Source organism: Rhea pennata, chromosome 1 (assembly GCF_028389875.1).
Source record: "Rhea pennata isolate bPtePen1 chromosome 1, bPtePen1.pri, whole genome shotgun sequence".
In the NCBI taxonomy this organism is placed as follows: Eukaryota; Metazoa; Chordata; class Aves; order Rheiformes; family Rheidae; genus Rhea; species Rhea pennata.
Window position 1 is genome coordinate 188,705,521 of NC_084663.1, and position 27,558 is coordinate 188,733,078.

Consider the following 27,558-nt stretch of genomic DNA (forward strand, 5'->3'; position numbering starts at 1 on the left):
TGTGGTACTACAGGATATGGAAACCACTGCAACTGAGAAGAAACTCAGTTGAGAGTACCTCTGAAAAGACTGTAGCTTTAGTTGAAATGTTCCTTTATTTCATTTGCTTCCAGAGACGTCTCCGTATTTGGGATTTTTTCATTCAAACCCCTCTTGAGACTAGCTGGTAGCTCCTCAGCCTAACATATGATAATAGAATCTGAATTTCCTGGGCAAGCTTTCTAGCTTCAAGGCTAGCACCCCAAATCCTAACACTAAGAAAAAGAACTATTGAACTGCCCATCCTTTGCCTAGCTACATAAAAGTAGAAAATAGGTTCTGCCTCTGAAACCTATAATTTTGGAGAAGCCAATCTGGTCATAAAAATTTAAGGCAGAAAAGGAACAGTTGCAAGCTGGTTTATTTCCCAGTGCACAGCTTGCAAGCTGTAGGAACCAGGCTTTTCCCTTGTACCAAAAAAGGCATGCAGACAATCAGCATGGACAATTGTCTCCACTGTTGGTACCTAACTTTTAGGTTTCTGTGCCTATTGTGATATACTGTATAAAACTTTTTTTTGGTTCTAATTCCTTACGTTCACCTAAGTTAGGATCTGAGCTGTGTTTAGGTGATTTGAACAAGGCCTGCTGTGACTTATGCCTCTGAAGTCCTTGAAGACCTGGAACAAATGAAGACATTCCGGTGCACCTTGGCGAGCAGGGCAGCTGAAGTCACGTCCTGGGATGGAGGAAGTCTCCGAGGGTGCGGAGGAACCCTTGGGGTGCCTGCACACTACTGCAAGTGATGCACTAGCACTGCATAGGAGATCCGGGGCATTACGTGGTAGGTCTGTGATGTCCTTAGCGTATTAAAATTGCTTAAAATTGCTGTATATGTGATGCAGGTGCAGCTACTGATGTCCAGAAATCTTCCTCTCCAGCTGATGCTCTTTGAGGGATGGAGGGTGGCATACAAACATTTCCCTTCCTCCCATGGGGAAGGCTTATTTTTGTTGATCAGGGTAAATGCTCCCTAAGCCAAGTTTGCAGAGACGGCTTCAAGATGCAAACACTTGTCCTGAGGCTGGGAATCCTGTCTCCAGAAGACTATATATGGTATAGCACTGATGAGGTGGTTCTGTGATATGTTCTGCTTTGTGATATAGACATCGGAGGACACATGTCCTTCTTGTGAAGGCAACATGCTGACACATTGCAATAATTTTTTCCTTGAAGGCAGAGGCTTGTGATGTTCCAAACAGTTAATCAGACTCTGCACTCCCTGCAAGGGTGCAGTGTAGCTTGCTGTACTGACACCCAAATCTCCTGCCAAGAAATGGAAGAAACATCCAGCTACATCCTCATGAGCTATTAAGTTTACAGAACTTGGTATTTATGCTTCTCTCTCTCCAGGATCACTTTGGTGCCATCAGAAGCAGAAGAAATAATACATCAGTAAAAGAGACACTTGATAGCCTAAGAAATACTCTTTTAACCTTCTGTTACAAATAGCAGAGAATAAAAGGAGCTTGTTTATAATGTAAATAAAATCACAAGAAGTATCTTTTACCTCTGCCTTCCTCTCCCCTGATTCTTTACCTCATTCCATCTAGATCATATGCCTTCATAGGATATGCGCAAGGAAAAAGCTAGCGACTCATCATAGCATTTCAAGTAGTCCTCAGCAGGAGCTCTAAGTACATATGAAGTGGGGGTAAATCAGCTGTTAGAAATCTAGGGTGCTGACAAATGAAAATTTTCAGTTCCTCTCACCCCAGGAAAAAAAAAAATATTTTTTGTATTTCATACTGTCAGTGCCAAGCTTGATACTGCTAGTTCTTTGTACACATGACTGTTAAGAGTAAAATGTGGCTCTTCTGGCTTGGGTGATCTGCCTCTCACAGTGCCCAGCAGTACTGTTATAGAGAAACACTAAGGGAGAGAAGATTAACAATTTGATCCTTCTTGTCAGCTTTCTTGGCTTTATCCAGTCTGGGCTTGCTGAACTAGCTGTTGAAACAAATAGCTGGTTTGATGGACCTTTCTACATGGGTTTTGCTAACTATTTTTTTACCCAATTATAGTTTGACATCCACATCATACTATAGCAATGAGCTGTTGGGTGACAAGCTATTGCCTACTCTGTTTCACCCTTCTAGCCAGAAAACTTTGCTGGGTGGAACCTCTCTCTTGTATTAGAAGAAATACTAAACCTGCTCACTGTCTCCATAACATTCAGGATTGAATGCAGCTCTATAACATTCCTCCATTGTCATTTCTTTTCTAGCCTAAAGTGTGGAAAAGAATCTTGTCTATTTAATATCTTCTTATGGCTAAGACATTCATTATCTTTAACCATTTTACTTGTTATTCTGTGTGTCCTGTTTAGTTTCATTATATGCTTTTTTTTTTTTCAGATGTGAATGGGAGGAAGAGAAGTAGAAATTAATGCATTATTGCAGAGGTGGGTGCACCAGGCCTTTATGCAGAATGCCTCCTCTTCTTTTCCATGGTAACTGAGTTTTGTCAAAACCATTTGATTTATTGGCAGATTCTTGTGATCAGATTCTTTGTTGATTTACAGCTTATGTAGTCATTTATTTGGAGCAGGATAGAAACACTTCCATTCTGACTTGGACTGGCATAAATCATGACACATAGCTCACATGTTAAATTGACTGATTCAGTTCAGACTAAGGAACTGCTAAGAGTGTAATTTGTATGAGCAAGTTTAGGCAGTAGAAGGAGACAAACCTAGCAAAGCAGGAATCTTTGCCTGGTAATTTATCCTTATTTTTAGCAGGTAATAGATATACTCTTATTGTTGCCCTTGTAGCTAGTCACATGGTGTTGCCTTTTCGGCAGCAAAGGAGGTGGGTGCTAATGAGAATTCTTGAGGAATTCTTCCGTTCAGACAGAAGTCAGGGAACAGTGTGGACCAGTTTACAAGGGGTGGGGTGAAGGGGAAAGGTTCTGAGCTGCCGTTTCTTTGTGCATCATAGTATACCTGACAGATTAGTCATATGTGTCTGTATCTCTGATATTTCCAGCCTGATATATTTGCCACTGGGAAAGAAGTCTCGTAAGCTGGCACAAGAAATGACTGATAGCAACACCAGTGCTGCAGGAGCACAAGAACAGCCTACTGCAGACTCGCCTTTACTCGCCAATGAGTATGGTACAACCAGCACTGCCAGCTCACAGCAGCATGACAATTAAGCCTAGAAATGATCTGCAGACCCACTGGTGATATCTACAAGTTCTAGAGATTTCTGCTGTTCGGTAATTGCATGAAGAATCCCATTCTGTGCTGCAAGTGCAACCATAATGAATAAAAAGGAACCTCTGCACTTAACACTTCAGGAGTAGAAAACAATCAGTTCAGGAACAAAGCAGTGAGATTTATTGCAAACAGAGTAGAGTCTGTCCTTCTGTTAATTAGTTTTTCTTAACATTGTATTACTGACCATTCCTCACAGTGTGATATTTATGCATAAATTTTAGATTATTAACCAAAAAGAAAGTAGTTTTATTTTTTTTCTGATACAAATGCCAAATATCAAAGTCATAAACATAAAGAAATTGTTCCAAATAAATATGTGTGGAAAGACTTCTCACAGCTTGGTAACAAATTTAAATACAGTAATTACTGTATAAAGAGCTTAACAAATGGTATTACTGCTAACAGAATAAGTATCTCCAGGGAAAGGAGGATTGAATACATAATCTGGAAATCGATTAAATATATATAATATATATTCAGTTTATTGCATGGATAGATAAATATTAACATATTTGTGCACATATCTGGGAACAAGGCACTTATTCAGGTTAGTATAAACAAGGCCACTTGTTAAGTAGAAAGGAAAATGTTAATAAGCCTTCAAAACATCTTGCTGAAATCCAAAACTTTGAAGCCATAATACAAAAGGCATGCAGTTACAGGTGTATTTATAGTTCACTGAATTGTAAGAAATCCAGTTTCTTAAGAATGGCAAAAATCCAGCAGGCCTTACTGAAAACATTGGGATATTTTTTCCTAGATAGAGGAAATGAACCCATCAATCTCTCTCATTCTTCTCTAGTTTTTCAATGTTCAGTTTGTGTTTTTCTTTGTTATCAAAAGTTTGCACTATTATTTTATATAAATTTTAGAATAATATTGGTCTGATAAACCTTTTAGAGAGATGTAATCAGATGCTATTCAAAGCAGTGATCAAGTTGTCTACTGGGCTCAACATCTGGCTTGTAGAACACATGGTTTTTGACGTAATTTCATCAAAAAAATAAAAATAAGAATGATTTTGCCCGCAAGTAACTTAATGATATTTCAGTTTGTTAAAATTTAAAAGCAGAAAAATAGCTCTAATGATAAACACCTAATTTCTTATTTATTATATATATATTTTTAAAAGATCTTCTCTGCTTATACAAAACAGGAGTTTTATAAATATTAAAATGTTCTATTATTTACATGTGTTCCATTTTACTGTAGAATCATTAACTGCTATTATCCAAATATGCAGGTTCTAGGAGACAGATTCTGCATTTCTCACAATTACAATGATTTGGTATAAAGGCACAAAGGCAACTTTTATCCCAGGTTACAACTGCAACTTAGCTAGTTCTCAACTTAAACTAAATATAAAAATATCTGTAGGTTAAATCTTTGATCAGTCTTGCACACATAACACATGGATCACAATACCAAAAGCTTCATTAAAAGAACATACTAATGTCAATTGACTAGGGAAAAGGTCTAATGCACGGGGCACATCTTGCAGAAAATTGTTGTGTCCTAGAAATCAGATTAATTAAAATAAAAGATGGCTGCATACTTCTAACAATGGAATTTGACCTTAGGTTATTGAAAACATCGTTCAGTTAAGCAGTCCCAATCACAGTCTTTAGAAAACCCAGAAAAAATAGGACATATTCTGACCTGATTCATTTGGTGAAAAACTGATGAAATCTTATGAAATGAAGGACATCACAACTATATATAATCAGAGTGAAAGGTTATTAGAGCACATCCTTCCATGGATATACTCACACTGTACCACGAATCATAGCGCAAACATTCCCAAGCTAGTGAATCTCAACATTTCTGACCTCTATGGCTCAGAAGAGAGTTGTGCAGAATTACTAGGTCAGCATTCCAACCAGGCTACTAAGCCTTTTGGACGGACTTTTTAGCTCAGATGCAGCATTGTGTACTTACAGCTACGCTGCTTTCAAAGTGGCTCATGTCCAGCTAACTCAGATCTCTGCATCATGGTCCCCAGTATGCCAAATGCTAGGTGTACTGCACTTGAAGATAGTTTGTGGGCTGCCTGTACCCATCACCACAGGTGGTGGAAGGGAACAGGTATGTTAGCAACAGACTCAGCAGCCTGATTCAGATTTTATACAGTTTATATGATTTAACTCCTTGAATTGAATCGATTTACACATGCTTAATGCTAGCATGACAAGTGGGACAATCTCTCTTGAAGATTACAGAGCTTTTGTGGGCAAGCATTTGGAAGGGTATCTTTGGGACAGAATAGGCCCTGTCTGGATAAGATCTGACACAGAGCACTGCTGATCCAAACTTCTATGAAATATCATGCTATTATATTACCTAAGCCAAGAAGGTTGAGAGAAAATTAGAATTACTCCTTCAAAAGTAGTTATGCATTAAAAAAAGCTCAACAGTGATCCAGCATGTTTGTCAAGAAGTTCCAGGATTATACAATGATAAATATTACTTGATTTCATCAACTCTTTTTTTTTTGTTGCCATTTAATATGATAATTGACATCACATGCTGGATCCAGTATCATGACTCCTAGACTCAGTTCAGGAAAAACCTTATCCTCTCCATTCTGAACCTAACTCTATCCTCTTCTCTAGCTACTAAAATACTAACAAAACTAAAATACTAATACTTGCACTTCCCAGCTGTGGGTTTGCACTGACAAATATAATTTACCTTACAAAACTTCTATGATCCATTATAAATTTGAGAGGACATAACTATTCAGTTTCTGTGAAAAACAAGATTCCTCCTGGATTTGTTGTATTCTTTGGCTTTATAGAAACATACATAAGTGAAAAAACGAGGAAAAAATTATCAGATTAAATAGTTGAATAAAAAGCTATGGAAAAGAACATGTATTGCATACTGTGGCATGTATCTGATTATACTGTTGTGCTGTCTAATCTGGCTGTCTTTTGGAAAAGTTCAGTTAAACATAAATGAAAAGAATTAATCATTAGTATATCTTAAGGGAAGTCAAAGGCTTAAAGGAGGGAGGAGTCATGACTGAGGCATTTTATCACCTTTCAGATTAATTGCAAACATTGAGTTCGTTGTGAGAAACAGTACAAAACTTAACTGAGGAGTGTAGGCATTCCATCTCTCAAGTATTCTCCATTTCAAAAGAAACAGAATTCCGTTTTTATAACAGAGTCAATAGCACCTTTGGATAGTTTCTTCTCCTTTTCTGAAATTTAAAAAAGATAAAAACAAAACAAAAGAAAACAAAAACCTCTCCCTTACAATGCAGTTCCTTGAATTGCTTCTTAACATTAGTGCATGATATAGGGATGTAAGAATTGCCTCTTGTGCAAAGTGGGAGATTCAGCATGGATTCTTCCTCTATGGTTGATAACGGCAGCAAGAGTTCACAATAAAAAAATTTCAAGTACATCTAGATGCATATGAATTTTTTACTCCCTGTAAGTCATGGTGATCTGCTGCTAAAAAAGTGCAGTTTGAGTCTGTTTTGAGGCACTCTGGAGATCAGCTTAAATCCTGCAGTCTTGGAATCAAACCTCCGAGCTGTCACTGGTATAATTATATGGTAGCATCATTGGTTCATTGCTGCCTGACTCCTTTGCAGCTTCTTTCTTCTCAGAATTTTGTCTCCTTTTTAACAGCAAAATTATGATTGCAATTAAGCAGATGGCAAGCAAAATTGCAGCAGCTCCACCAATGACTGTGACTATGCTGACCTCTGGGCTTTGGTTATTCAGTTCCCTAGGGAGAATGCCATTGACCACGACCTCCCTTTGAGGGACCTGCTTCTCGTTGGTGCGGTCTAGTGCTATGTGCTGTATGTTTGTTCCTCGTTTTTTTTCTACCCCAATATCTTTTGCAAGTTCTGGAGCTCCTTCAACTCCCCTCTTCTGACGTATCTGTGTGGATGCCCTTGGGATCCCACCACTGAAAACAGAATGGTACTGATGCTCCACGCTTCTTTTGCCAATTCCGCGGTTAGCATTCTCTTTTGAACGTACAGTGTAGATTGTATGGACATACCACTCCCTACCCAAAGACACCTAGAAAGACATAACATTTTATTTTTAAACACACACATACCCGCAATGTGGAGAGCAATATAAACCATGGAAATCAACCATTGCTTCGTATCTATTGCCTGGACACTAGTTTCAAGATCATGCACAGATAAAATCCATTACATGCCAATCTTCCCCAGTGGAATCACTTTTTCTGCCATAAGATTAAGACAGGGTAGTCTACGCTCCCCTCCACAGTCAGATTCTATAGCTACCAGGTGCAGATGAAGAAGCACTATCTTGACCTCTTTTGGTACTTCTACTACCAATGGCCATACAGGCCTTTGGGAAGGAACTTTAGCTGTAGACAGGCTACAGAAGAGGGATCCTCCAGGCACAACCTGCCAATCATCTAGACTTTGGCTCTACATACTTCCACCAAAATTAAGTATTCCACAGTTGGCTCCCACCTGTCTCATTTTAAGAGAATACTTTAAACACATCTATATACATCCTCCAAATTCCCAACATTTTCTTTTCATCAGAACATAAGCAATTATTGGCTTAGTATCCCATCTTTGAGAGAGGCTAGCAAATAACACTTACAAAAGAAAACAAACAAACAAATCTGCAGAAGAGGCATAAATACAGTTCTCTTCCTTTGAACAGTCTCCTAACTTCCAGCAATCAGCTGTTTAGGGACTTCCTGTGCTGACAGTTGTATCTTGATCATTTCCACTTAATTGAGAACCACAGATGATCCTATTTTCCCTGAATTTGTTCTGTCTTCTCAATACATTATAAATTTGGCCTCCACAAGGTCCAGTAGGGTTGTCTGTCTTCTATTTTTTTTAAAGCTACTCGCTTATAATTCCAGTGGTTGTATCCAAATTCTGTTATTGTGAAAACAGTGAACATAGTTTCTACTTTACTCTTGGTTTTTCAGTTCCTTTTCAGGACATTCTGTTGGTTCTTGACATTCTCATTCTTTTGACAGAATGAGGAGAAAAAAAAATCCATTATTGGAATGAACTCTCTAAATCAAAAACAAGTTGTAGATTCATGGGGATGGGGACAAACTATGAAATCCTTTTTATGCTGGCAAGTAGGCTGTTCCATTAAATATTCCATTTTTTACAAGGAGACTTTTAACTGTACTGAAGTGGCCAGAAGTAGGAATAAAGATTCCTCAATATTTCTTCCAGTAATTTGTAATTCCAAGTTTTTCATGTAGTTTTGCAAATACTGAAAAGAAACTACTGACTTGGCCATACAGATCAAAGGTATGAAAGTGAACAGGTGAAAGATTATATGAAATTTAAAAATAAGTGTACTCTTTACTTTTCTGTTTCTAGGCTTTCCAGTGCTCAGATGTTTTGGAATGTGCAAATCTGTGAAGAAAGACTTACACAGAAAATGCTGAATATCAATTAAATTTGGGTGATGTACACTATAAATACTCATGATTCTTTTATTTTTATCTTTGACAAGTGAGATGGAAAGCAACAAAACCATGCTATGCAACATGAAACTTAAAAGTTCAGTCCTTAAAGGAAATGTTTAAGAATCACTTGCATTATTTCTTATTAGACAACGGACGTAACAGAAGTGTATTATCTGCATAGGAATCTTTCATAAGTGCTTTAGCACACATAGATTTTAAGCATTTATTAAGTATTATTACTGCTTAATTGCCATTGAAATCAAAAGTAATCTTCCTATTGGCTTCAATATGACTTACAGTTAACTCTTAACACTTCCTGTGCAGGAGTGTTCTTGAGAGAGTTCTTGGTGCAGTATTCCAAGCACTAACCTACAGAAACCTTACCTGAAATAGGGGAGTTGAATCCATTTTAAACCCATCAGAGCCTGGTTGTTTAACTAATGGAATTGCTTCAGGATCATCTATAGCAAGTTTTGCATTAAAAAGCACATTTCCAAAGCTTCTGTCTTGTGTCTCTGGCTGAGCTTTATCCTGTGTGGTCATGGTGATTAAAAAAAAAAATGCACATTCATTTCTTTTAGGAAAAGAAGTTCTAATATTTATACAAAATATAATTTTCCAGGAGTGCAATTGACATGTGCTATGTTTTGCAATCCAATGTAATACCAAGAGAAAAACATATGAGAAGCAACTGTAGTCACATGTGACTTGTACTAACTTTTATTAAATCTCTTGCTTGAAGATTTTTTTTAGAAATAGAAAGGGGAAAAAATCTAGAGAATAACCATAGCTAGATTCCAGAATGAAAAAATACATAAATATAGTCTGGAATAAAAGTTGAAAGTCTATTTCCCAATTTAAAGAATTTACCTTACATTTGTAGTAAGAGACATATTCACATAAACTAGTTGAGACAACTAGGAGGGATTCACCTAACTTAACTTTAAAAGTTAGACTTCTGGTCTCTAGTCATCTTAAGTTTACTCTATAGCTACTTTCAGATATTTTAAGTTGGCTTTAGAGGCATCTCCCTTTTCTCATTGACTACAAAGGCAACCTAGAAGACTAACTTTATATTATACACTTAGTTTTAGATAGTTATAGTTAAATGAGACAAATCCATGCTTAACATACCCATCTAACTGGCTTGTCTTCTTAGGCTTTCTTTATGGTCAATGAAGACAGGTAATGCAGAGAAAAAGCCTATTTTGGGATTCTAACTTAGGTCAAACACTAAATGATGAGAGTCCCCAGAGAGATTAAGAATAGAACAAGGAGGCAGAAAGGTAAGGTACCGCCTTCATCAGGCCATGCTGGACTACAGTTGGAGTCAAAAATCTGATTGGTGCTCTCAAGAATATTTTAAAGAACAGTTAGTTTTGGATAACAAAGAAGATAGAAAAAAAAAAATGGGTACACTTTCTCAAAATTAGAAAACCTACCACAATCTTAAATCTGTACAGAAGGGATGGAGAATCAGCGAGACAACCATATTCAGTGTTGGATGGATTATACTTGGGTACATATCCATCAGCTCCTGTGCACAGGAAAACTTTCTCGATGCTACAGTAGAAGGAATCACCCAGATTCTGAACTGGATCCACCATCACTCGACCATATATGGTATCACCTGGAAACAGTACACAGTCCACATCCTATTACACTGTAACATTCAGCAAAGTATTGAGGCCAAGTTAATAAACTCTGTGAAGAAGCTCAATGCATCTGAGAGTGCATCTCAAAGGTCCAAGCTGAAGATTGTCAAATCTGTCTACAGGTATATACAAAGGCTACTTGTGATACTTGGCTTAGGAGTTGCCAAAGGTCATGATCTGACTGTACTCTCTTCCACACACTCTGGGCCACAGGATAGAGCAATAGGTGGCCACCTAGTGCTGCTATAACCTAAACCAGTTCAGAGGCAGCACTGAATTCTGGGGTTTACTGGCATCTTCATTCAAAAGAGTGACTTGCAGCTACATTTTCTACCACTCTACACCAGACTAGGATGCAGGTTTTGGTCTCCTGACAATGGATCTTGTTGAAGAGATGTTCCTTTTCATCTCATAGAACCCTACTCAAACAACATAGGGGTTTGGTTATACTTGGTCAGACTGGCAGCATTTAATACAGTACAAGAACATTATGACAGGTCACAGAGACATTTTCTGCAACTTTGCTCCTTAATGTGAGATTGTATTTCTGCTGGCTGATAAGATCTAAGAAAAACCTGCTTGCAAGGCCTATACAAATAACCTGGGCCAGTACTATGCAGGCAGGAAGATTATGCTGCATGCCATGGTCAAATATATAGAAAAGAAAGTAGTTAGGAAGGCTGAGAATTTGGAGAAAACAGTGTAGCATTGTTTTTACAACTATTTGTAGCAACTGTAGACTTTGAGAGAGATCAGGTCTCTGTTGATCTGGACCAGGCAAACAAGTCACTAGATAATCATGGATTCAAGGTCCTGACATTCTAAATAGGCAAATGAGGTACATGAGGAAAACAAGAATTGAAGTGATTGCTTAACGTCATGTAACAAATCACTGACAGATGCATCGACTGAACCCAGACTTCAGTTCACTGTTTCACACACAGTTTTTTAAAAACAACCTCTTCTGGGTCTGAACACAATATTAAGGAATTCTGAGTGTCCATCTTAGTTTTGACTTTGATTTCTGTTGGGCAAATTTATCTTCCTCACACACAATAAAAAGATTGTATAATAGTCACTTAGCAACCACAAATGTTGTTATCAGCTAAGCTTATGTTTATAAAAGTGCTTGCATATGAGAAGTGGCAGCAGTATTGTAACCTTCAGACATAACAGTTTGAATGAAGATTAGTCAACAGCTCTGATGTAAATTGCAAAGTAGGAAAGGCAGATACAAAAGAATACAAGCAGTAAGCCAAACCCTTATTCCTAGCTTGCTTTGATCAAAACAGGATCCTGACAGAGTGGACCACATTAAATATCTGTGATCTTGCACAATTATACCTTCTGCAAAAGCAACATCACTTTCTTGCCCAAAGCCCATTGAGCCATCAGATAGCCACAGGGTCTTCTTGGAGAGAAGGAACATCTGGGTATTCAAGCTGAACTCAGCAGCCACGGGGTCACTGACCTAAAACACAATAGCATAAGGTTCTTCAACATGCGTTCTTTAATCTCTCTTAAAATACAACACAATTTTCTCCTGTGTGCAATTTTCTCTCTCAATCAGCTTTGCTGATTAATATCTAGATGTAATAAGACAGTTTAAATAAAAAGAGTTCTTTGCACTGGACATATATTGATATATATTTTTTAAGCATACCATCTTCTCCAACCTTTTTTATGTATATAGCCTTCTATAACGGGATGACTGGTTGGGTAGGGGAGGGAGTGAATGTTGTCTACCTTGACCTCAGTAAAGCTTTTGACACTATCTCCCATAACATCCACAAAGCAAGCTTGGGAAGTGCAGGCTAGATGAGTGTACAGTGAGGTGGATTGAGAACTGGCTGAAAGGCAGAGCTCAGAGGGTTGTCATCAGTAGCACAGAATCTAGTTGGAGGCCTGTAGCTAGGGGTGTCACCCAGGGATCAGTACTGGGTCCAGTCTTGTTCAACTTATTCATCAATGACCTGGATGAAGGGGCAGAGTGTCTCCTCAGCAATTCTGATGATGATACCAAGCTGGGAGGAGCGGCTGATACATCAGAAAGCTGTGCTGCCATTCAGAGAGACTTGGACAGGCTGGAGAGCTGGGCAGAGAGGAACCTCCTGAGGTTCAATAAAGGCAAGTGCAGGGTCCTGCACCTGGGTAGGAATAACCCCATGCACCAGTAGAGACTGGGAGTTGACCTTCTGGAAAGCAGCTCTGCAAAGAATGACCTGGGAGTCCTGGTAGACAGCAAGCTAACCAAGAGCTGGCAGTACGCCATTGTGGCCAGGAAGGCCAATGGTATCCTGGGGTGCACTAGGAAAAGCATCAGCAACAGGTCGAGGGAGGTAATCCTCCCTTTCTATTTAGCCCTGAAATTTATTCAGCCATGAGGCCACACCTGTAGTACTGTGTCCAACTCTGGGCTCTCCAGTACAAGACAGACATATCTCTCTCAAGTATCTGAAGGGAGGGTGTCAAGGGGACAGGGACAAACTCTTTTCAGTTGTCCCATGTGACAAGACAAGAGGCAATGGGCAGAAATTGAAGCACACTAAGTTCCACCTGAATGTGAGGGGGAATTTCTTCCCTGTGAGAGTGATGGAGCACTGGCACAGGTTGCCCAGAGAGGTTGTGGAGTCTCCTTCTCTGGAGATCTTCAAGGCTCGCCTGGATGCAACCCTGTCTAACATGCTCTAGATGACCCTGCTTGAGCAGGGAGGTTGAAATAGATGATCTCCAGAGGTCGCTTCCAGCCTTACTGATTCTATGATTCTATGACATGGAGCTACTGGAGAGAGTCCAGCAAAGTGCCTCTAAGATGACTGGAACATCTTTCATATGAGGAAACACTGAGAGAGCTGAGACTGTTCAGCCTGGAGAAGAGAAGACTGAGGGGATTTTATCAGCATGTGTAAGTATCTGAAGAGAAGGTATAAAGAGGACGGGCCAGACTCTCCTCAGTGGTGCCCAGCAAAAGGATGAGAGGCAGTGGGCACAAACTGAAGCACATGAAGTTCCATCTGAACATGAGGAAAACTTCTTTACTGTGAGGGTAACAGAGCACTGCAACAGGCTGCCCAGAGAGGTTGTGGAGTCTCCTTCTCTGGAGATATTCAGAAGTTGTCTGGACAGGGCCATGGGCAACATGCTCTAAGTGACCCTGCTTTGAGCAGGGAGGTTGGACTAGATGATCTCCAGTGGTCCCTTCCAAACTCAACCATTCTGTGATTCTGTGAACCCTTGGGTTATCTGTTCCTATGATACCTGGTACAATTCTAGGCTAATTTCTTCCCACTCCATGTTCTTACAGATCCCAGCTAAAGATGTGCCCAGGACAACTCATGTGTGTGGGTAACATGACAAAAATATTCTGTGTTCAATTTTCTGCTCAGTATCTTGTCTCCCTCTGACTCACCATAGCCTCTTTCCTCTATCCCATTTACTTCTTTATACCTTTCTTACACTTCCTTCCTTCTATCTTTGCTTCTGATCGTCTGCCAATTTTTTGAAAGTACACATTATTAAGGACTTATTTATAAATATCAGTTCTTCTGATGTGCTACAGGTTATATGAGCTATCATATATGTGAAAACACACCAAAATATTGCTAACATTTATCTTTTTATATTTGACACAATTTTCTATAGTTCATCCTTGATCACATTACAGGAATTAAATAAATCAACGCTTTCAGTAGCAAGTTCTCAGTGGGCCTCATATTTCATAAAGGTAAGTTAGGAAGCAACCTATACCCCTGTATATCCCTATACCCCTGTACAAGACACAACAAAAGGGAAAAAAACACGGTGGACAGAAGTGCTGGGGAGAGCTCAGCATTCAAAAAGATGCAGATTGTTGAGGAAATAATATGAAAGATACATATATTCCCCCCCCCCAAAAAAAAAGGAAAAAGAAAAAAAGAGTAAGAGGCCTCTAAAGAATCACTCTCAAATAAAAAATGCTGACATATATATGTACATGTATATATGCATATATATTTATATATAAAAAATTATATATATAATGTGTGCAGAAAGAAAGGAAAACAGAAAGAAAAACATTTTTGCTGGCTTACGGCTTGAGATATGTGTTGGCTGATGGAATGAAATATAACAATACCAACAGAAACTACCGCTACAAGTTATTCAGCTGACATGCTTATTGTTCTTTGAATTCCTTTGCTGTAGTAAAGGCCCCGAAATATAGAGCAACAAGGTTTGACAACAAGAATATTTAGCTGAAACATTTTTTATAGATCCATTTTTATTCTGCAGAGAGGAACCCTATCCCCATAGCCTCTTCACAGAAATAATAGTAAAAAAATCATTTCTAATCTGTTTGGAATGCTTCCTTTTAAATGCCTGGATTCAGACTATCAGATTACAAGTCACACAGCTTCAAACACCTGACTGACACAGTTGGCTTCCAGCTGTGGTTTTGAAAGAAAAGCAAGCATGGCCTGATCAAGCTCTTCTTTTGTGGAGTAAATGTCTGGTGAATAGGAAACAAAAAGTGCATATTCAGCTACAGTCACTGGACTTTAGCCATGAAGTTTGTAACAATGGTAAGAGCAGTGGCATGTGAGCAGTGGGTAAATATTATGCAAAAAGCTGTGACTACGTCTCTTAAGCATCCTATTTTAAGTTACTACTTTTATTTCAGTTTCATAGGCAAGTCTTTGTGCTACCAGTGGCTGACTCATAATGGCAATGCATTACTGTACTTTGCACAGTTGAGGTATTTTAAACAAGAGTTCTTAGAAACATAATCCATTAGGATTTGTTGGGTGAGAAAAGTACCGTCAAAATTCTTTCTGCCTATTTGCTATGGCCATCAACTTTGCATATGGACAATTAGGGATGATACAAATCACTGATGGTGGACATCCCACCTCCATGGGACTATAGCGCATGAGATATGTGGTGCCTCAAGAAGCAGAAAGCCCTGGAGATCTGTCCATCTCAGTACAGCATGGATCCTGATTATAGAGGTGTTTCAGGAAACAGTTATGGGCATTTAGAGATAGGAGACACTGAAAGTAGTGGGATAAAGCAGAGCTGGGAGGTTGAATGCTGTGCATGTGCAAGACTTCTCAGAATGAGGATAGTGATAGTACAATACTCACTACTGTGAGTCCTTCCAAGTTGGTCAAATTGGTTAAATACCAAGAGAGAATATGTACAGTCCTCACTCAGTTTGTTGATAAGCAAGTAAATTCAGTTTCTAGCACTATTAATATAGGACCACCAAAGGCAATTTGAGAATTAATATAAAAGGGAAACATGACAAAGATAACACTGAGACGATACCTGTTGGAATCGGATATCCAGATCAAATGTTATTGGCTCTCGGGGATTGCAGATCACTGGTAGGCTGTACTCCTGGTGTGGAGCAGTGGTACAAGCTATCAGCTTCACAGTGTATGTTCCAGAATAGTCACGAACCTGGAGCGTGTGCGAGAGAGAGAGAGAGATGGCTGTTACAGAAACATTCTAAGTAACAGCTTGGGGTAAAGGAAGACACAGGAAGTGAAGGCTGAGGTTTTACCGCAAAATCTGAAACAAAGCTCCACTGCTGTCTTGGCTGATTGTATGTTGGCTCACTTCGGATGAGGCTGAGGCTAAATGTCAGGCCTGGGTGATCAGCTGACATGACCATTGAAGTTAGAGATGAAGCTAGAAACATGCCAAAAGACAGGTTTGTCAAATTAACTGCAGGCTCTCAGAGTCTGAAAAACATTCCCAATAATTCATAACCCATAATTCCAAAGTCAGTATTAATACCTCCATATGTCACTGGCTTTTAGTAACAGAAGCTAGCAAAACCAATTACAATCAACGTAGGTGTGCTCCCTGACTCTTGTTCAGGTATCTATGAAGCAGTTGCTTCTGGGCAATGTAACCAGGACTGTATGAAGATTAAATTTAACAGAAAGGGAAACCAGCAAAAGTAGAATTGCAAAGATCTATAATCCCACCTATTTTTAACTTGGAATGTCAAATCATAAAACATAAAATAATTTCTCTTAGAAGTGTAACTCTTTCAGCTCTGCACGATATACAAAACCTAACATGTAGAGAACAGTTATCAAGAAGTGGAATCAATATGAAGGAGTTTTATGGGTTAATAAAACCAAGTTAAACTAAATGAGATTTCTTAAAATGATTTTTACCTTCCCATTATTGTTCAGCAGATTTAATTTAGTTAGATAATCTTTTCCATTGCCAGCATTCATGCTCAGATGTATGTCTGTAGACAATCTTACGCCTGTGATTATTCTGAATAAAGGCAGTGGAATTTAAACAGATTAAATTGCAGGAGCAGGTCTTTGGCAATGACTAATTTAATGGCTGAGAGAATGTTTTATCAATAGAGTGATATAATGATCCTACAAGAGCTTTTTTTATTCTTGGAAACAGGTATAAATAACATACAAAGGCTGCAAGTTATAAAGGAAATTCTAACGCTAACCAAGTCAGAGAGGAACATAAATAGACAGATAGTTATAGCTTTTGGATTAAAAATGTATGTTTATAGATCCCTACAGGACAGTATGCCTACATCTTCACCGTTCATAAATCAGTCTCTTGATCAAGTGGAACTACCCACTTTGCATCAGATTCAGGTATATTTCATTAAGTTTGCCAGTATGACTACTATCATTAGTGGCAAGTAAGAAATTTTAAACACAGATTAAATCCTTAGCTGGAGTTCACAGTACATCAAAAATTCAGATTTCAGTAGCAGAAATAAGAAAAATGAATCATATAAAATACTGAGGGGATTACTTTGTTTTTAATTCTTTTTGTGATACTACCAAAATGTAGATTAAGCTTACCAGGATGGGACATCACAAACAAACCATGAAACCGGGCTTCAGTCTTGAAGTTGACAACTAAGCGCCCCTCTTCACTGATACGCATGCTGGTTGGGTAGAGAGAACCTGCCAGCAGAACCAATCCATAGAGATCATTTCACTTGCAGAGGACAAATAAGTTGCACTTTTACTAACATCAGAAATCTTCTATTTCCCCTTGTCATATCAGCTATGCAGGAAGGGCCCTGCTGGTATCTTTTGGGTTGACTCAAGATCCTTCTCAAGCAAGAATTTACATAGAGGGGCCTCTAGTTTTCATAGTGCTTCAGTCTTCTGAAGTATATGCAGAACTTCTCTGCAAAGTCATGGTTTTACATATATTATCAAGGACTCACACAGATGCTCTGCTAGACTGAGAAAAGTTCACAGCACAGAATACATTTGGTTTTGGGCAACAGCACAATCAGCTACCAGGGGCTTCGGTTGAGGGAAGAATCCTTTTGTTTTCAACAGGTATTCAAGCTGACTCCTACCAATAAAAGCTGCCTCAGAGATTCTTTTTATCATTGCCTCCCTGTATACTGTCCCAAGGCAACACCTGCCAGCATTGTGGTAGCAGCTGTCAATTGTGACTTGCATGGTAGTCAGATTGTGGGTGCTTGACTCCGTGAAACTCATTCTGACAGATTTTGTATTGCTGGCATTTCTAGCATGAATCTAGCCTGAAACATGGACTTCTAATCTCAGATTAAAAGGTTTGTTATATGTCAAAAGTGGTATATTGCTGTAGCTGGCATCCAAGTCTTTTTTTCTCTAACCATTCAAAGTTCCAGAGTTTAGCCATTTCCTGCAATGCTCACTTGCAGAGAGCCAGTGATGCAGCATGGGCCTGTGTGCAAGGGCAAGAAGAAAACAGGAAAGTTCCTTCATAGATGTGTTAGAAACCTGACACATTCACCAATGTGAATGTGTACCACCTGTACAAAATCACCTGCACCAAATACATATATTGGACCATTAGAAATTGAAGACCTTGACTCCTTTAAAATTTTATGTGGATTTTTTGTAGGACAATTATATGTAACCAGTGCTACAGAAGTGAACTGAGAAGTAGTTTACTTACCCCTCCCTACTCAGAACAACAGCTGTCCCTTGTGCAAGGCATGGCAGGGAAAAGTGTTAACTCTATACTGCTCAAATCAGATCAGGGTATGTTGGGGGCCTATTCTCATCACTATGTTTATCATATGTTCTGTGCTTGCCATTTTCAAAGGGAGATGTTAATGTTCAGCATCATCTGATGTGGGCCATCAGCTTACTGAACAGAGGAAGAAATTAAAGCATTAAAGTCAGTAAAATGGGGACCTATATGCACCACACAACTGCTGAGACCAGGGATTAGCCCAGCTGTTATTCAGTGACTAGTATGTCAGATGATCTATAGCATGTGGCTTATTCTTCATGCAAGGCATGACATGTGCCTATTTTCTTGTGCATTGCAGATTCCCCTTGCCACTCCTCATTTCTTATTCTTAATAGGAGGACAGGAACAGTATCACAATGACTTCTGTAGTTCAGCTATAGTATGCAGAAACAAAAAATGTTTTTATGCTCACACTGTAGTCCCAAGATTGTTAAGTGTACATACTTAGTCATAGCTGCCTCCTTTATTCTACCTGAGGTTGGGACACATATGGAATCTCTGAAACTTAATGCTAGGCACTACTAAGTAGATCCACACATACAGAACAAAGGAGCTTATAGTTTTGACCATACATTTTAATCTATCCTAAATAGTTCTATGTCACTGGATTTTTTAAATATGCCATCTTTTGGCAAAGCTAAATTCTATAAATATATTGTTTTACCTGTGGACAAAATACTATCACAAATATTTATCAGCAATATTTATCCCTCTTAAAGAATATTTTACTTTTACAGCTTACTACTTCAACACATGGGACAGATTATATCCACTATATACGTCTGTTTCTTTTGAATGTTTCAAAATTAACATTTTTAAAATAGCAAAATTTTCTGAAATTGTACATTCATGACCAGGAAAAAGTAATAGGTATCTCAGAAAAGTTTCAGTTTTTCTCATTAAAATGCAAACATCTTGTGTGCCAACAGAGTATAAATATAAAATGAACATTGAGGTAATGTCAAAAAAAGAAGTAGAACAAATATTTTAATTTTTGCATGCATACTTGAAACATAACAAGCATGTCATGTGCTAGGCAATGACAGATTGTTTGCAACTAATAATAAATGATATAAAATCTTTCTCTAGTATTAGAATGACTGAAAATCATCCTACTGTGTGCAAATCATAATCTTAGTAATGGAACAATGAGCTGATGCAACAAAATCCGACACCCACCTTGGAGCTCTGCTTCAGGTGGGCTACCAATCCCATCCTTCCACAGGATGGCAGTGTCATACACAAAAGTCAGCCGGAGCTCGGACTGTAGGTCAAAATGCTGCCAGCCTCCTACACCCACTGGGGAGTGGAAAACGTAAGAAACATACAAGGGTACTCTCAGGGTGACATAGGACTGTACTAGGTTGAGAACCTATAAAAAGGAAAATGATTTATTTAGGTTAGTGGTAGCAAAAGGTAGAATTCTATAGGTAATCCTAATGCAAGGGAAAAACTAGACAGATCTTGAACTAACTAAGTCAGGCGTGAGCCTGACTTAAATTCTCTCGTTTTCCAAATTACAGATGATGAGTAAAGCATCACATTCCAAGGGATTTCAGCTGAGCCTTTCAAGTTCCCTCTTTGTATTTCAAACCAAATATTTACTCTGGTACATTAAAAAAAAAAAAAAGACTTATTCTTGTTTACATTTTGTAAGTACCTAGATGAAATGGCTACAAAAGAAAACTATTAATATTTTTAAAATATCCTTGTGCATTTCCCCTTTAACCAACTCTACTGCTTACATTCTTACATTACTATCCTGTAACACGCTCTACTAAACGACCCTGAATTTGCCTTGAGTTGACTGCAAGACAGAGTCCTTGGACTGTACTTTTTCATCTCTGGAACTATTTCTTCCTCTGTGACTGGATAGTAAAAGATATAAAATTCAGTTTGCTTATGAACAAAAGACAAAAAAAATCTGCCAATGAAGGTACATGGAAAAAGAATATATTTCCATTATCTTCTTCAAAAAAAAGATATATAATTTTTAGTGATAAAGTAGAGGAGGGCTGGAATATCAGAGAGGGCAAATTTAATGACCTTGAGAACTAGAATAGAACCGAGATGAAATTCTGTAAACATAAAGTATAGGTAATAGAAACCCATGACAAGGATTTCTTCTAGAAATGAAAGGCTTTATTTAGAAACAATGGAGAACAAAAAAGATTCTGGTATGTTAGTTGATCATATCATAACTACGACCTTCCTACCCTCTTCATGTGCTATGATCCTAAGATAAACTGAGGAATGGAGTGGAAATTGGAAACATGCATGACATCATACAGAGCACCAGAGAGAGCTTATCTGGACCAGCTTTGATCCTCCATGCTTGAAAAAGCCTAATTGCCATTGTAGACTGTAGAAAAAGAAATCAACATAATCACAAGAATGGAGAAATTGTCTCTGGAGAAGATAGTAAATAGCTGACTTGTTCAGCTTAGTGCAACCAAGGCTGAGAGGAAGCAAGAACTCTGTTTTATAACCATGGCAGGGAAGAAGAACTACTGATGACAAAAGATGGTGCTGCCATGGGCATAAGCTGGACAAGCTAAATTCAGTCTAGAAAATCAGAAGAACTTCTAACTCTCATTGTGGTAATGGCTATGAAATTCTGTCAGTTTTTGGATGAACTTTGCTAGTATAGGCACCATGTTATACACAGTTAAAGTCCTTGACAGCAGTGGCCTGAATCCAGTGATGAAAAAAATTTCTTCTAGCTCTATGTCTTATGTCACTTTTCTTTCCAATCTTTTCCTGAATGGCAAATGTTTAGTATCATTCATGTACACAGTACATAAGGCAATCTATTAATGGGGTTTGTAAGCAACATTTTAGGCTTGTCTTGCCTCCATTCAACAAGGGCATAGTGTTAATGAGCTCAATCCATTTGTACTGACAGAAATCCAGCAGTACAGAATTAGTTCTGGGGAAAGTCTGCTTGAAGCACTGCTTCTTTGTCACACATTACCACTGCTCTGTGGGAAAATATGAAATCAGAGGGCCAAAGAATTGTTTCCATTTTTGGGATCCTAAAATTTAAAGGCTCTTCTCTCTTAGCAAAACCTGTAAGATACATCTGTGCAGTAGGGTTGCTTGCCCTACCCTAGGAATTTATTCTTGTTCTTAGAATGTCAGTATAGCTGCCATTATGTGTGATTCATGATATGTAAGGAGAGGAAATAGTTCTTGCTAAATTAACTGGTTTAATTTTTATGCACATGAGTCCCTCTTCAGGCACTCATTCACAAGTGTAGAGGATAATCTACAATAGTGATAGCCAGTGAGATTAACTGAACCAATATCTTTTGTATCCTAAGAGTAATTAAAAACTCATTTCTTGATGAAAAGTAAAACATATATGACTCTTCAGACATCAGAACAAAAATATCTCAGGACATTGTATAGCAAATACAGAGGATCTTTTTGATACAATTAAAATAATAAAGAAATTCATTGCAGAGGAAAACTGTGTCAGAGTAAGTGAGCAGAACCCTTCCCTGAAAATGAATCAGTGGAATGTGTTACATGATGGAGAAGCCCTACTTCTCTGACCCTATTAATAATGTCATTTAGTTGAACATGTAAAAACATTCTTTCCATTGAGTTATCTTATTTTCCAGCACTGCCTGCAAAGCCTAATGAAAATAGCCAGCTGTTCATATTTTATCTCGATGTGACACTGATGAAACCAAAATGGTAACTTAGAGCTATGTAAGTGCAGGATCAGTTTAACTGCTACAGAGAGACACAACAGGTGCATTATGTATGTATGCATCCTATGTACAGGAAATTTTAGCAATTTTATTGATGAACCTTTATTCATTAGCATTGATTTCATATAATAAAAAATAAAATTACTTATGAGAGTTGGTGTGACTTTTAGCCTTGTGATGCTAGAAGAGAACACAGACTCTACAGCTGCACCTGAATCTAAGCAAAAAAAGAAGGAGGATGATGGAACTGGGAAAATTGTTTAATACACTGTGACAATGTCATGTCTGGAAAAATCAAGAAGGCAGTAGGCAAATATTGTTCCAAGCAAGGAACAGATTCTTACAATTAATATCTCAAAAATGTAGATGGAAAATCATTCAAATAGCTCATCACAAAAGTAATTTGTGTGAAGGAAAAACATCATTTATATTAGACACAATATAAATGTAGGAAGTGTAGGAAGTAGAAGTTCACACACTTTTTTACAAGATAAATTATCAGAGCATAAAGCCTATTATTGAACATTGACAATTCCCTTTCAACACTTAAGAAATCTTACTGAGGTTTCTATACGTGTTGTTTGTTCCCCTTTCTGATGCAAGCGGCAAACTTCATTAAGTGAAAAACAATGGGTTTGAGAATATGCCATACAGTAAGTGAGAATATGTGCAACAAAAAATATTTTCAGTTAAGGCCTTCCAGAGCACAGATTCTATTCTGCATTTAGTACTGAATTTTATTTATCTGGCTTAGATTTCCAGAGGGCAGAACCTGGCCCAGAAAAATGGTCTTAGAACTTTGGGATGTGATGAGTAACAGAAAGAGATAGTGTGTGCGTGTACGCGCTCACACTGCTAATACCGATAAAATCAGAACTAGAAATTAGAAATAATACCATTTCATGTTTGATATTGTATCTCCTAATGAACTCAGCTTTTCATGAGGACGGCAATTTTCTTGTCCAAATTATCTTAAGCCTGATTTCCTATTGCATTTACTTGCTGTTTCTGTGAATTTGAGTCACACAAACTTAACAATGCTAACTTAACAGCTGTTTACACAAAAACAAAACAGTAAACTAAGATTTTGCCAAGAAGGTAGATGGTCAGGTAGGTTACAAGTGACATGCAAAGTAGGTTTGTTCAAAGAAGTCTGAATGGAGGTGAGAACGAAGCATAGCCCTGAATGCCAGCTCCTTGAAATGTTTAACCTCTGACTTTGTTACACAGCTGGTATAATAACATTACAATAGAGTTTTGTGTTCTTAGCACTTACTAACTTCATCTGTTTGCAGCTGGAAGAAAAAAAAAAGCTTGAATGTTACTATGCTTCGATGTCAAAGGAATACAACTTGTAGGGTTTTCTTAAACCTGATTGTGACAGCTGACTGACATAAAAATCTGAAAACAGAAACTTCTGTCCAAATGTACCAGCTAGTGAGATTTTTAGGACAGCTGACTTTTCCCCTTGAAATCTGATTTTATTAAAATTAGATCCAGTAAAGTTGGGAATATACTGTTTCTATATATATAAAAAAAAAAAAAAAAAACAACAAAAAAAAAACTCTACAAACTGCCTTGTATAAACTGAGGCAATATATTGATGTTTTTTAAATCTATTTTTATATGGAATTTCCAAACGCTTCAATGCCATAACATATGTAGTATAAATGGGAATTGAATATATTGAAAAAGACACTTTAGAGTTTTGGCCAAAAGTAACTGTTTTTGTTAGGGTAAAACAAACTACAACTACAGTAGCTTCAAACTATCAATCTGTACATTAAAATACTTTAGTGTATGTTCTTCATCTTGTTTCTGGCAAAGATTTGCATAACTAGCTGTTGTTAAAAACTTGTTTGTTATTGTTAAAATTGTTTGAATGGTAATTTCCTTGAGTCCCTATGCCAAGTCGGGCAATGGACTGGAACGAGAAAAAGTAACTTCCACAGATAAATACTTGGTCTGAATAACACAGAAGCCTTTAGATGCCAAACTTTCTAGCTAAAGTAAATAGTTACCACCATAGGAAATGAGATCAAATGACTCTTCATACACTGCTAAATAAGTGTAGTCCAATACTTCAATATATACTCCATTAAAGGATAATCACTTATTTGATTTTCACTTTCTTTTTAAAAAACTTTATTTGAAGAATGTCTGCCATTTTTCTAGCACCTCTGTCTGAGATTCTGAGATGTCTGTAGTATTTAACTCTGACGATGTCTTCATAATGTAAGGTCCAGACAGAGATCACAGTCCAACCTTTAGCAACTACCTGAAGACATAGGGAGGAATCTCTCATGTAGGTGACTTTCATTTTTTTAAGGTCTCACTACATCAGAAGACAGACCTTGAATTTCAGGCTGTGAGTAAACGTTGTCCAAATGAAAAATGTTGCTGCTAATCATCAAGGGTGATCCTTATTTTAGTAAGAACAAAGGTTTAATCCAAATGAACTGGCTCATTTAGAGAGCATTTTTTTTAATATAAGTTCATTAAACTGCACGTCTAAATCTGTATTTAGATATATAAATGCCTGATTTTTCAGATGTGGTGAATATGGCCTGATCCCAGGAACTAAGCATAAAGCTATATACTGAAAGAAATGCTGCTAGCAACTCACACAGGGTTTGCTCATGCACAGGGTAATTGAGAAAGAGAATAGGTCACATGTGAAAAAAAAAAAAAAAGAAAACTAAAACCTTCTCTGAATGTATTATGGCAGTTCATGAGTTCATGGGAACAAGTTAAGACAGCTGCAGCCTGCAGCAAGCACAAGGAGCACTGCCAGAGGAAATACACCAGCTGCAGGTCTCCCACCTCACTTTTTGTTGACTGAACCTCATCTTCTTCCCCTGCTATAGCAGGAGCTCCCATAAAGAGAAGCTCCGCATCACCAGGCTCTTGCCACTTGCTGTTGTGACATCTCTCTGTTTGAATCATCAGTGCTATTTTTTGACCACAGAGGTACTGGAGAGCTAGAATGGACAGACAGAATTTGGCATTAAAGATCTAGCCAAAATCTCTCTGGTAAATTTGAATACCAAGCTACTAAATTTGCAGTTGGAGCAGGATGTGGCAAAGAGATTTTTTGTTATTTCCTTATCTGTTCTGTTGGTATGGTAGAACTTAAGCTTCCTTTGTGTGCTAAAGAAACCATGGTGAAAGCCATAGCTGCCAGTTTCCTCTCAGAGAGGAGGATTATTAATTGTTCACTGAAGGAGAAAAAACCAACAATGGTGACAACCACAGAGCCAGGGCAATGACTGCCTCCCCTCTCAGCTGGAGGGGGTCATGTGAAGATAAAGACCAAACTTGGAGAAGAACTAAATGAAGGCGGGGGAAATGCGGAAGGCAGTGAAGCGCATACCAGCTGTGGGGTGATGTTTCACTGCAAGAAGTAATTCAGCTTGATATTTCACTTACCATGCTGTAACCTTTTAGCCACATCATACAAGGCATTAAAGGATGACTTTAGCTGCAGTTCCTTGGGTCTCATGTCTCATGTTCCTCCTCTACTTTTAAGAGAGGGATCTTACCTAAGATACATAAAGCTTCTGGAAAAGCAAGTTCAACGCTGTTCCTACTCCACACTACCATTGTGCATTCACTCTGTAATCAAATATATGTATTTTTTCATTTACTAGAATATAGGAATGCTTCTTATTTTCTTGTCTGCTGTATCCATGCAAACATATATAGGTTTTATTTATACTCTCATTTGTAAACTAAACTAAACTAACCACCCAGTCTTATTTTTGGGCCCTGTAGGGCACAAAAGACTTAGAAAAGAAAGGATTAAAACATGTCTTCCTTCCTTTTTCACTGTGGGAGAAGCAGCTGGATAGGCTGACAGCCGCTTGGCAACTTGGTGTGCTTATGATTGTGTTGTGTGGGAAAGAAGACTATACGGCTGCTTATTGTATGTCTTCCTGGGCATAAAGAGATAATCGAAGGAAAGATGAGTTAAAGAAATGAAATCATTCCGAGAACTGGGGAGACTGCTGTCATTTTTATCTTGTGGGAATGTGGAAGGCTTACAGCCCCCACTCGCATGCCTCCCCTTCTCTGACAGGGTCATGGTTCCAGTGGAATGTACCTGTAGGAGGATCTGCTTGTAGCACAGCAGCCCCGAGCAGATGCAACAACAGTGAGCTTCAAACATCAGGGCAGAATACCCTGAATTGGCATAACAGAAAAAGAACCAGTATAGAGAAGAAAGCACTGAGATGAGATAGTCATGAAGGTCTTTGTGTCTAAGAAGGGGACAAGCTCTATGTTGTTCTGGTCTTACATTTTAGAGAGTATATGGTCTCTAGTGAAAAGGGGAAGAAAAGGAAAGCATTTACCCACAGGGTAAAATTTAGGCATGTCAGTATAAAAAGAAGAGAAAAATCAGCCTGTGGGATTGAGTATCTTAAATGTCCATTGGCACCTACGCTGTTAGTAATAAAACAGCTTTGTCTGCTATTCTACTTGCCCATAGGTTTCTTTAGGCAACACCACACTGTTCTCATGTGTAAAGTCTCATGCCGTTTGGGACTGAAAAACTAAGAATTTGTCCATTTTAACCTACTGAGGAACAGATGGGTCACTGGCAAGACGAATACCCTTTAGAAAGCAGATCAGGCAAGGCCATTTCACACAATGGCCCCATCTCTTACAGTGGTTCACCAGGTAAGATGTTCCCAGGAGAGTGAGCTAGCCTTGCGACATAGCTCTCATGGGGTGGATGGATATTTCTGAAATAAAGTACTGCATTTCCAGTCTTTCTTTCAGGCTATAGGACTATTCCCCAAAGGAACTTTTCTATGCCATAAAATATTGATCTTCACAGCTACAGTTTTTGTACTCTGGATACTGTGGAGTCAGACAGTCTTACGAAGCAAGTGATTGTGCAGAGAAGACCTGGGGATAAACTTGGTTGTCACTGCAGCAAAGGAAATGCTACATCCTTTTGATTCCATATTACTACAGATTTCTAAGCATTTTCCAAGGGATATCTGAAGATCTCTCTTATTTCCTTGTTTTAATCCTCAAACTACTTACACAGCTTTGTTCTTTAGCCATCCCATACTGGTAGCTTCTTTTTGCTTCTTGCCCAAGGAACTTTCTGCTGAGTAACAAGAAACCACTGTGCTGTCAGCACTGACAGGTTTTGTTTAACAGAGAGCAAGAGATTAGTAGGGCCAAACAGCTGGTAGGACAGTACAGTCCATTGTTATTAGGAGGAAGGCCCTTCACTTTATTCATTCATTTACTTTTTTAGCTCTGTTTTAAGATAGTTACATCAAGACTAATACTAAATAGTATACTAAACAGTCCAGTATTATCAATGTGCTAACATTGATATTACTCATTCTCATTCTAAGAAAACACTAAAGTAGCTTATAATACAGTAAAAGTGGGATGTTTTGTCCTAAAATATTGTAAAACTATATTGAGTGAAAATCCTAGGA

General features: G+C 38.2%; 1 protein-coding gene across 1 annotated transcript in view; it reads right to left on the reverse strand.

Moving 5' to 3' along the window:
• Positions 1–3,712: 3,712 nt before the first annotated feature.
• Positions 3,713–27,558, reverse strand: part of FREM2 (FRAS1 related extracellular matrix 2) — a 138,534-nt gene continuing 114,688 nt past the window's right edge. Inside the window, exons 17-24 of the mRNA XM_062567080.1 lie at positions 19,557–19,749; positions 17,195–17,299; positions 15,904–16,031; positions 15,666–15,800; positions 11,706–11,832; positions 10,149–10,336; positions 9,091–9,237; positions 3,713–7,304 (exon numbers count right to left, since the gene is read on the reverse strand). Of these exons, the coding sequence (XP_062423064.1) occupies positions 6,792–7,304; positions 9,091–9,237; positions 10,149–10,336; positions 11,706–11,832; positions 15,666–15,800; positions 15,904–16,031; positions 17,195–17,299; positions 19,557–19,749 (1,536 nt within the window). The 3' untranslated portion in view covers positions 3,713–6,791. The remainder of the gene's footprint in view (positions 7,305–9,090; positions 9,238–10,148; positions 10,337–11,705; positions 11,833–15,665; positions 15,801–15,903; positions 16,032–17,194; positions 17,300–19,556; positions 19,750–27,558) is intronic.